Below are 11,405 nucleotides of genomic sequence, written 5' to 3' on the forward strand. Positions count from 1 at the left end.
CCCCCGGTGAGACCCTCTTTAGAACCTGGCAGCTGCGTGGCCTACCTCGCTGCTTCCCGGACGCTCAGGCAACGGAGTCCTGCAGCAGCCCCAGCAAGGATCTTGGGCGGAGACGGCACCCCTCTCGGGGAGGCTGATGTTCCTCTTCCCGTCTTCTTGCAAAGTGCTCTGCGAGGTATAAAAGGAGAGGGTGGAGAGCTCGGAGCTGAGCGGACGGCATGTGGACGGGTCAGCTGAGGGGTTATGGAGCCAAAGGCGATGGAACCCGGACAAGCATCAGCCCACCAGACTCTCAGACTTTGCACTTTCCTTCCTCGAGAGTCCAGCTTCTACCTGCGGCCTGGCACCAGCATGCCAACTGACGCCGTGTCGAAAAGGGTTCCTGGATCCAGCTAGCACTGGGGCTCTGAGTCAGGAAACTTCTGGAGATCTGGGGTGGAGCCCAGGGAGGGGAGGGTTTGGGGAGGGGAGGGACCTCTGCAAGGTATAATTGATTTGATTTGATTTATTACATTTCTACCCTGCCCTCCCACCCAGGGCTGGCTCAGGGCAGCTTACAAAAGCAGCATAAAATTACAGTAAAATTACAATAAGATACATTAGCAACAATATTAATAATAAACAATTCTGACTATTCATATTAAAACATATTAGTGCTAGTACCGGTATCAATAATCCACAGTGGTTGTTATTACACAAGCGCTTTATCTGCACTCGGCTCTTGCTCTTTTAGACCAACTTAGGCTGCTATCTCAGGCTATGAGTTGACTATGGAAGAGTTTGTTCCTTTGCTGATTGGGTGCTCAACTTAGGGCTGCCAAATGCAGCCGGGGGGCAGGGAATCCCCCGTTTCGGAAACCCCACCCCCGCGTGCGCGTCACCTGGAAGTGACGTCGCACGCTGGGGGCGGGGCCACGCGATTTGAGGGGAAAACAAAGAGTTTTCCCCTCAAATGGCAGCCATTTGAGGGGAAAACTCTTTGTTTTCCCCTCAAATCGCGTGGCCCCGCCCCCAGCGTGCGACGTCACTTCCAGGTGACGCGCACGCGGGGGTGGGGTTTCCGAAACGGGGGATTCCCTGCCCCCCGGCTGCATTTGGCAGCCCTAAGTTGAGCACCCAATCAGCAAAGGAACAAACTCTTCCATAGTCAACTCATAGCCTGAGATAGCAGCCTAAGTTGGTCTAAAAGAGCAAGAGCCGAGTGCAGATAAAGCGCTTGTGTAATAACAACCACTGTGGATTATTGATACCGGTACTAGCACTAATATGTTTTAATATGAATAGTCAGAATTGTTTATTATTAATATTGTTGCTAATGTATCTTATTGTAATTTTACTGTAATTTTATGCTGCTTTTGTAAGCTGCCCTGAGCCAGCCCTGGGTGGGAGGGCAGGGGAGAAATGTAATAAATCAAATCAAATCAATTATACCTTGCAGAGGTCCCTCCCCTCCCCAAACCCTCCCCTCCCTGGGCTCCACCCCAGATCTCCAGAAGTTTCCTGACTCAGAGCCCCAGTGCTAGCTGGATCCAGGAACCCTTTTCGACACGGCGTCAGTTGGCATGCTGGTGCCAGGCCGCAGGTAGAAGCTGGACTCTCGAGGAAGGAAAGTGCAAAGTCTGAGAGTCTGGTGGGCTGATGCTTGTCCGGGTTCCATCGCCTTTGGCTCCATAACCCCTCAGCTGACCCGTCCACATGCCGTCCGCTCAGCTCCGAGCTCTCCACCCTCTCCTTTTATACCTCGCAGAGCACTTTGCAAGAAGACGGGAAGAGGAACATCAGCCTCCCCGAGAGGGGTGCCGTCTCCGCCCAAGATCCTTGCTGGGGCTGCTGCAGGACTCCGTTGCCTGAGCGTCCGGGAAGCAGCGAGGTAGGGCCACGCAGCTGCCAGGTTCTAAAGAGGGTCTCACCGGGGGGGGGGAGGTTTGCCTTCGCCGCCTCCAGGTGAACCCCCTTGCCCTTCACGATTGTACCCCTTTTCTTTTTTTTAGGTTTTCAAAATTTTATTTAATTAAAACAATACAATACAAACATGCAAACGGAAAGATATAGTACAGTGGTGGCGAACCTATGGCACGGGTGCCAGAGGTGGCACTCAGAGCCCACTCTGTGGGCACGTGTGCCATCGCCCCAGCCAGGCCCAGACCATCATTAACGTGTCGAATTCTCTGCCAAATAATTTTAAGTCAATGAAAGCATTTGGGATTGCTTTCCTTACTTTGTTTGGATCCTCTTAAGTTAATGTATGAGTTGTTTTTTCTAAAGTAAAACCTCAGTATTCAGGTTCAATTGCCGTGTTGGCACTTTGCGATAAATAAGTGGGTTTTGGGTCGCAGTTTGGGCACCCGGTCTCTAAAAGGTTCGCCATCACTGATATAGTACATCGTGTTTTCAATCAATTTCAACTCAGTATCTGTACATTGTACATAATAACTAGCCTTATACTCCGTCTCATCTACTTTTCACATCTAATACTTGTGTGATGAGAACTCAGACTAAACAACTGTGAATCAAAAATGTTTCCGTTCCAAATAGTTACGGTTTGATGGTAGTAGATCATTTCCCACAAAATATGTGATCAAAGGGAACCACCTGCGCACAAATTTGGTATGAGATCCCCGCATGACTACTCGTTTGGTCCTTCGTATTTATCTGCCAATCTTGTCCATTATAAAATGATCCCAACATTTATTTCGCCAATTCTGAATGGTAGGAGCTTTGGGAGATTTCCATGAGGCCGCTATAGTCAGTCTTGCCGTAGCCAATAATGTAGAAGTGAGATCTGATCAATGTATTTCTTGATTATCATTTGTAATTGTTGAGTTTAGTAATAGAATGGCCAGTTCTAGTGGGATTTACCCCCTTAACAGTTCAGGAATCTTTTTAGTAAGAACAAAATATCCGGCTTTGTACATAAACGACTGTCTATGTCCGACGAAGTGTGCTTTGCACACGAGAGCTCGCGCCCTTGAATAAAACGGGGGCCCAAACCCAGGAGGTCCCTCAGTAGGGCCAGTAGTAGCTGTGTCGTCTTCCTTCTTTTCTTTTGCAGAACCAGCCCTCCAGAGGGGATTCAGGCCACACCCCCACAACTGCCGTGCCGAGCAGAAATGGGACCATGGGGGATTTCCGCCCTGGCGCTTACACCCCCATGAGGATGAGGATGGTGAGCAGCAGGGAAACCCCCTGGGCTGGGACTTTTTGGGCTGGCGCCCTGGTCCGTAGTGACGGTGGGGCGATTGGGCGCTCTGCCCCCTTCCTCAGAGGGCCCCTGCTTCTTCCCAAAAGCATTTAAAGGGATCCTTTAAAATGCTTTCAAGAAGAAGCGGGGGGGGGTGGCGGGGGCAGTGGGGGCGGCGCATGCTCCTCTCCCTCCCCCCTCCTGCAAGCCGGGTGTTCCCTGCCAATCAGCTGAAGAGCCCTTTAGATCTTGCAGGAGGGGCGTGAGAGGGGCGCATCCTTATGGAGAACAACGGCAGCCCCACCAGAAAAGGTTTTGCCCCACAAGCCACAAAATCCTGGCTTCGGGGCAGCTGCGCCAGAGGGCGTGTGGGTGCTGAACAGTGTTCCCTCTAAGCTGAGTTAGTAAGAACATAAGAACATAAGAGACGCCAATGCTGGATCAGGCCAATGGCCCCTCCAGTCCAACACTCTGGGTGCGTTCAGACGGGGCGTTTCAGCCGGCATAAACTGTACTGGTTGGAACCGGTGCAGTTTATGCCGGCTGAAACGCGATCACACTTACTTCCCTCACAGCAGAGCCCATCGCTGTATGCCCGTTCACATGCTGCAGGCGTCGGCGTTTTTTTTTAAAACTCAATTTGAGCATGCGCATAGGCAGCCATCCACAGAATGGCGATCTTTGCGCATGCTCAAAACACCCCGTATTACATTTAAAGTTTAAAGGTAAGGACTTACCTTTAAAGTTTAAAGCCCAAACTGGCCTCCCTGAAGTCCTGGACTCCTCCGGAAAGTTAAACTAAGGGCCTTTTCTTTTTTAAACAAACGCTGGGGCGAAGCTTCACCCAAGTGCATATCGCCAACCTAACAAAAAAAAAGGCGGGCGAACGGGCGAAAATCGGAAGCCTCGGGCTTCCTAATGGAAGTGGCTCTGGAATGGTGGAGAGCGATCAGATGGGGGTACAGCCGTTGTACTCAGGATACCACCACTTGGGCAGAGTTCAGGGGCCAGGGTTGGATGCAGAATGAATGAGCCCAGAGACAGCAATTGGGCTTCCACTTGGCGTGGGGAAATACATCCGTCGTATTTGTTTATTGTCTCTATATCTGGCCATTCTGCCCTTGCAAAGGCCACCAAGTTAGCTAACAGTTTAAAACAAGCATGATAAGAATCACATTTTAATCACCATTAAAATCAACCCGTCCCAAACATGCATCAAACAATCAAAACAATCAATCAAACAATCAAAAACAGGAGTTAAAAGACCTGCAAAACATAAAAGCAGCAACTCAAACATGGGTTAGGAAGGCGGAACTGTGGAGGGAATGCCAAACGAAACAAAAGGTCTTTGCCTGCTCCGCCCACTGGGCATGAGGTTGGGAAACTCCTGGAGATTTGGGGGTGGAACCTGGGGAGGACAGGGACCTCAGTGGGGTACAAGGCCATAGAGCCCACCCTCAAAAACATCCCTTTTCTCCAGGGGAACTGATCTCTCTAGTCTGGAGCTGAGCCAGGCCCATAGCTACAGTGGGGCATTTCGGGGCCTGGCCCCCTGACTTCCTGCCAAGGCCCCCTGACTTCCATCTATCCCAGCTGCCCAAGCGCGGCTTGCTTCCCTACCCCCTCATGCTGTTACTGCCGGAGCCCCTCGCCCTGCCATGGGAGGCCTGCTCCCAACTGGCAAGCGTGAGTTGTTGTTGTTTTTTGTTTTTTATTGGGCTTTTTTTGTGACATCAGTGCCCCCCCCCCAATTTATTTAAAGACCCCCTGAATTACAAAATCCTGGCTACGGGCCTGAGTTGAGCTGTAATTCCAGGGCGCCCCTGTTAAGTCGCTCACTTAACAAAGCAGTCGGAGAGTGATTCAGCAAGAACACAACTTTATTCTTCAACTCGAACACAACTCCAACACGGATCAACACCTGATAGCCAGAACAGCCTTTACATTGCAGCTGTCCTGCTTTTAAACATTCCCGGCTAATGTATCCCGCCGATCACCTATCAACCTATGAGGTTGCCGAGATAAGGTCCAATCACATTAGTTCCTGCCCAGGGAGCTTGCATGAAGTGATTGGCTTGTTACTTCCTGGGCTAGCAAAACTATTGGATGGATTTGGATCCTAGCCCAGGACGAAGCTTAACATTACAGTTCAGTTAGATGTTTCACCACATGTCATGCATTCAAGGCAGCTTTGAATACACTACAGCCCCCAAGTCCCACCTGGAGGCTGGCACCCCTCGACTTGGCCCGACATAAAGCCAGGTGGTGGCACCTGCCATTCAGAAGCGTCAAAGGCCTCCATCAGTGCCCAGTTTGTGCCGCAGGGATCTGGCTGGTCTCCGGCAGCCCTCCTGAGCCTGGGTTCTCTGCTGCTCTTTCCAGACCGGATCCTTCTTGGGGACAGTCTGGACCCGCCCCCAGGAAGACGGCCCCACCCCTGACCGCTGCCAAGGATGCTGCAGGGTGAATACGACAGCCGGTGCCAACCTCCCTGGGAGAAGAGAGGAGGGGAAAGGCTCTGCCACGAAACCCACTTCAGGGGTAAGTCCGCAGAGGCAAGCGGTGGTTATGGGGGGGGGGCCTCTTCACACACTTGAACCCCATTCTGTGGTTAAAATGGGACCAAAGGGTCATACACACCCCTCGTTCTTCCAGTGCACATTTGGGCAGCTTGTTTCAGTGGGGGCATAAGGTTGCCAACTCCAGGATGGGAAATTCCTGGAGATATAGGTGTGGGAACCAATGTTCCCTCTAAGCTGTGGAGTCTTGTGAGCAAAAATTCTACTTTGTGAGCTGCTGGCCTTAAAGCTGTGAGCGAGCAATTTGGCTGCTGCATCAATTAGCCGGCTCTGGAGCCCCATCCTTCCTGAGTTAAGACAACAATGTGTGAGCTGGAAGCTAAAAAACCGTGAGCTGGCTCACACTAACTCAGCTTAGAGAGAACACTGGTGGTAACCTGACCTAGATAGCCCAGGCTAGCCCAATCTTACCAGCGCTCGGAAGCTAAGCAGGGTCGGCCCCAGCCAGAATTTGGATGGGAGACCTCCAAGGAATACCAGGGTTGTGAGGCAGAGGCAGGCAGTGGCAAGCCACCTCTGGAACGTCTCTTGCCTTGAAAAACTTATGGGGTCATCATAAGTCCGCTATGTCTGGATGGCACTTTCTGTGGGACATATGTGTGTTGCAAGGTCTAAAATCCAGTCATTATTGGGTTCATGTGTGTTTTATATTTATTTATTTTATTTATTTTGCGATTTTTATCCCGCCCTATCCAGTAGCTCAGGGCGGCTAACAACATCAAGGTGTTTACCTTGTGTGCTGTTGTTTAGACTGACCTGGAAGGGAACCTGGCACAGAGCCAATGGGAAGAAAGCCCGGGAAACTGCAGCCTATTTACTAACTAACAATCGTTGGTTAATGCACTCAGGTGATTTCCTTTTAGGGGTCAAGAAGAAGAAGAATCTCCATTGTTGTATACCGTGTGGTCAAAGTGTAAAGATGTAGCCTCTGGTGGCTTTGTTGTTCTGTACATTTTCCCGTGAACCCTTCCCTTAGAAGTAACGATTTTTGCATAGAAAAAAATGCCTCCTCTCCAGTGAAGCAAAGATCCATTGCAATCTCTGAATATTTAGTTATTTTACCACATTTTTCCAACACTTTCCACCATCCTGGGTGTAGTGTCTGGGAAAGGCAGGGATTTGAGGAGGGTAGGGTCCTCAGTGGGATATGAAGCCCACCCTCCATTTTCTCCGGGGGAACCGATCCCAGTAATCTGGAGATCAGTTGTAATTATGGGGTATCTCCAGGCCCCACCGGCAGATTGGCAACCCTGTAAAGAACACGGGAGATGCTCTGGTCTGAATGGAGAAGTGACCCTCGTGCCAGTGGTTGTGGAGGGCGCTGGCATTCTTGAGGCGTTCCGGCTGAAGGCGGGCATCACCTGACTGAAGTAGCCCCGCACCACCTGGGATGTTGCAGGGGGGGCCTTGGAGAGCCAGCCTGGCGCAGTGGCGAGAGGGTCGGCCTGGAATCGGGGACCTGGGTTCAAATCCTCCACGAACCATAAACTCGACCTTGGGCCAGTCATTCTCTCTCCGCCTCACAGCCTCACCTTCTTCACGGAGGAGAGGGGAGCCCTGTATGCTGGGGTGGGGAAACGGGAGGGATGATGGGGAAAAAAGAAAGCTCAGTTTGGAAAGGGCCTGTGGGCAGAGACCTTGCAAGGCGCAGATGCAGTCAGAGGGAAAGGCAGAGAGAGGAGGCCCAGCGAGGGTCGCCAACACTGAGTCTGGACATTCCTGGAGATTTGGAAGTGGGGCCTGGGGAGGGTGGGGTTTGAGGGTGGGAGGGGCTACGTAATGCCCTAGAGCCCACCCTCCAAAGCAGGGGAACTGATATCTGGGTTGTTGTTTTTTCAATTTTAAAGTAACTTTGGCTGTGGTCCCATGGTCATTTTGATTGGGTTTCACCGCTGTTCCCTCTCGCATTTAAAATTGCTGATCAGACGCCCAAATCCGTCTCCTGCACTGAAGTGGGCTCACTTGCGTAATCCTTCCGGTTCCCTAGCGAGTTTTCCGACACCGGGAAAATCAACTACTTTCTGGGTATTTGCGCTCTGAATTCATGATTTTACCTCTCTGGACAGCCATCTCTCGCAATGATTGCGATTAGGTCATCTGAACGTCCTTCTTCTGGTAGGGATTTTTTTTTTTGCGACTTTCACCATTGTGCACATGCGCATATGTGCACATGTCTGCGTGCGCATATGCACATGTGTGCGCATATGCGTGGCATGGCTGTCTGGCACATGTGTGCGTGCACATCTGCACATGTGTGCATGCGCATATGCACATGTGCAAAGATTTTTTTTTTAATTGTGCCACGCCACCACTTGGGTGGCATGGCTGTCTGGACAGTGCCTGGAGCATTGCTGTGCAAAGCAAATGGTTGGGCAACGGATGTGTGATCACCTGAACCTGCTTAAAAATATCCCTGATCGAATCGACAGTGGGAACAAATCGCGGTACGCTTGTCGGGTGACCACAGCCTTTATTAAATACAAAATAGATACAATACAAATTGGAATGAATATTATCACAAACATCTGGGCAAGAACCACTGTTAACTAATTTATGCACCTAACTCAACTATCAACATGGTATCTGTTGTATGGAGATCAGGTGTAATTCTGGTCCCACCTGTAGGTTGGCAGACCCAGCTGACGGGTGATCCACTCTGCTCTTCTAACCCTGGCACAGGGCAGTCCCAGCAAAGGGGCCTGGAGGCCCGTGCTGGACAGGAAGGACCCTGACCAACACTCTTCCCAGATGGCTGAAGATGAGTGGTGGCCTGTGTTCTCCAAGGGTGCAGCTCCACCCTGGCAAAACCACGCAGGCCGGTGAAGAACGGAAGAGGTAAGAGAATGTAGAAACAGAGGTTGCAAAAAGGAGCCTGTGGCGTTCTTGCTTATTGGGGGAGACGGTTTTACCTTTAAACACGCTTTGTGTACCTAAACTTGGTAGATTTCTGCTGCCACAAGGAATTAAAAAATCCAAGTCTCTCTCTCTGCTGGTACTATGACCTAGGGTCTAGGCACTTCAGAGGACTATGTGGCCCTGAGGAAGAACTATTCTGATTTCTGGGATAAGCTTAAACAAAAAATGATTTATTTAATAAAGAACAAAATAGGTTTCTGGTTATTTTGAACTGTTACTGGGAAAAAAAAGAACTTGTAAATATATCTGGAAAAACTTGGTGTTACAAACAGTCATTCAGACTTCACTCTGACAGGCATAGACTCTCAGTATAATTTCTCTCTCTCTCTCATGTATATATAACCACACAGGCTAGTCTCTTTGTTTTATTCACCCAGATCAGAATCAGCTCTTATAGTAACTCAGACTAAACTGTTTGCCTTATTCACACAGAATAGAAGGAAAATTCCATAGTCACACAGACCATGCTGTCTCTTCAGACTTCACACACAGAACTCTTCATAACTCTCAGAGTCACACAGACTCTTTTCAAAACTCTTCCATACTAGTCTCTCTCATATCACAGAATCCCCTCATAGACACACACACAGAATCCTCTCAGACACCCCTCCTCCCACACTCTCAGTCAGCAGCCAATCACAGCACACTCATCTCCCCCTATCGCTCTCCTTACCTTACTGCAGTCAAACTCAACATTTAAAGACACACACACACCAAAACATGGAATCATTACAGAGCCCTGTCTGCATAGCCTGGTGGTGAGTGTTCTCTCTGCAAGGCACCTGAATAACCAAATGGCCTTTGCTTTCTTTTTCTGCAGGGGAAGAGGAGAAAAGGGTTGAAAGTGCAGTGGGAAATGAATGGGCTTGCACCTGGCAGGGAATTCAGGGCAGTTGTGTGTCTCCCACTCACCGCAAGGAAGCTTGTGCAGATGAATTCCCCATTGGATTGGGCCCTGGACAATGTAGGAAGTGGCTGCCTTTTTGGAAACGCCTCTCTCTTCTGCCTTGCCCTCCTTGGAATGAAGATCAGCCCTGCTGCTGGGCCTTTGGCTGGCCATCTCGACCAACGCAACCCTTTCCCATCCATCGCATGAAGCCACGGGAACAGGAAACACTTCAGCCATGATAAATACACACACAATAGCAAAGATCTTTAAGATCTGCAGACAGAGGCGCTCTGCTCTAGATCAGGGTTCCCTCTAAGCTGAGTTAATGTGAGCCAGCTCACAGTTTTTTAGCCTCCAGCTCACAGATTTTTGCCTTTGCTCAGAAAGGATGGCTCTAGTTATGCAGCAGCCAAATCGCTGGCTCACAACTTTAATGCCAGCAGCTCACAAAATAGAATTTTTGCTCACAAGACTCCACAGCTTAGAGGGAGCCTTGCTCTAGAATCCCGTTTGGGGTCAATGGCCACCTGCTCCCTTCTCTGTTTCATTTTGGTGGCAGCAGAAAACTATTCCTTTCCAACATCGGTTGAACCGATGGATCAGTTTTACTGCCGTTGCCTCCAAGCTGGCTTTGATGTAGGGATGCTAATGAGCTGGATTTCAGATTTTTTTTACCCTTGTTGCTTTAACAAGCTCTCCTGCTTTAAACGTCAGTGACGGGATTTGTAGAACGACGTTCTGGATCTCTGAAGGAATTCTCAAGTTCTTTGAAAATAAGATTGCTGTGAAAATAACTCAATAAAAAGCTGGAATATTTATCTGAGCCTAAATTTGTGTGCCAGTCTTAGGAGGGGAAAGGGAAACGCTGGCGTGGGCTGGAGAAACATTGGGGCACCTCTGAAGGAGCAGCTGCCTGTAGACGTCCGGTGGGCCACAGTCAGAGGGCAGCTGTGGAGCTGTCAAAGGTGTCAGGTGGGCCTCCCAGGAAAGGTGGGGCACCCACCATGTGGCAGTAAAAGCAGCTGTAGGAGGGGAGGGGGGCTGGTTTTCCAGCAAAGCCCCCCAAGCGACTGTTTGGGGTAGCACCAGGGGTCATTTCCTGCAGGAGCGCACAGAAGCGGCGCTCCGGCAGTAAAGAGCCCAGGGGGAGGGCACATGCAACAAACCCCACCTCCTGCTCCCAGCAGCCCTCAGTCAGAGCAAGAAGCAGCCAGGTAAGTTGCAGAGCTCCCCCCAGTGGCACCTTTAAGACCACGTTTTATTCAGGTACAAGCTCTCCCTCCTCTGCGAGGACAGATCTGCACGTTCCTCCCCCCCAATAGCTAGTCAATCCAAAACAGTCCAGTGGAGCCTGAGTGGTGGGTGTCGCCTTCTGACACACGTCCGGTGATGTCAGGGTGTGTGTCATAGATGCAACAAACATGAAGTTGAGCCAACTTCAGAGGACGGCGGAAGACAGGAGGGCCTGGCGTGATCTGGTCCATGGGGTCGCGGAGAGTCGGACTCGACTATGCGACTGAACAACAACAACTCCAGATGTGGGGTGGACAATTTAAGCCTCTGTCATGCCGCTGGCGACTGTTCCCCTCCCCTCCCCCAGCTCTGCAGGGCAGCCCTCTTGCCTGGAGATATGAGCTCTTGATGTGCCCCACAGGCCTGGTGAGCAGGAGGCATGTGGAAAATTTATTCGGCAGTCCCCTGGAAATGTGACCCTGGGTTTTTGGAATCTCTGCTTGGGGGGGGGGGCTGGAGCCTCCTTTTTTGGCTCAGCCCAGCAAGAGAGAAAAAAAGAACCATTTCCTGGTCCAGAGAAAAGGGAACAGAAGCAATCAGCCTGGGA

General features: G+C 50.5%; 1 protein-coding gene across 1 annotated transcript in view; it reads left to right on the plus strand.

Annotated features, from left to right (window-relative positions):
• LOC107105674 overlaps positions 1–9,910 on the plus strand; it is a gene marked incomplete at its 5' end in the record, with an annotated part of 15,901 nt that extends 5,991 nt beyond the window's left edge. The window contains 5 exons of the mRNA XM_015405671.1: positions 1,748–1,870; positions 3,053–3,166; positions 5,564–5,722; positions 8,440–8,595; positions 9,497–9,910. Coding sequence (XP_015261157.1) covers positions 1,748–1,870; positions 3,053–3,166; positions 5,564–5,722; positions 8,440–8,583 — 540 coding nt within the window. The remainder of the gene's footprint in view (positions 1–1,747; positions 1,871–3,052; positions 3,167–5,563; positions 5,723–8,439; positions 8,596–9,496) is intronic.
• Between the last annotated feature and the right edge of the window lie 1,495 nt (positions 9,911–11,405).

The sequence above is a fragment of the Gekko japonicus genome, unplaced genomic scaffold (genome assembly GCF_001447785.1).
Source record: "Gekko japonicus isolate JY-2015 unplaced genomic scaffold, Gekko_japonicus_V1.1 scaffold5859, whole genome shotgun sequence".
NCBI classification, from domain to species: domain Eukaryota; kingdom Metazoa; phylum Chordata; class Lepidosauria; order Squamata; family Gekkonidae; genus Gekko; species Gekko japonicus.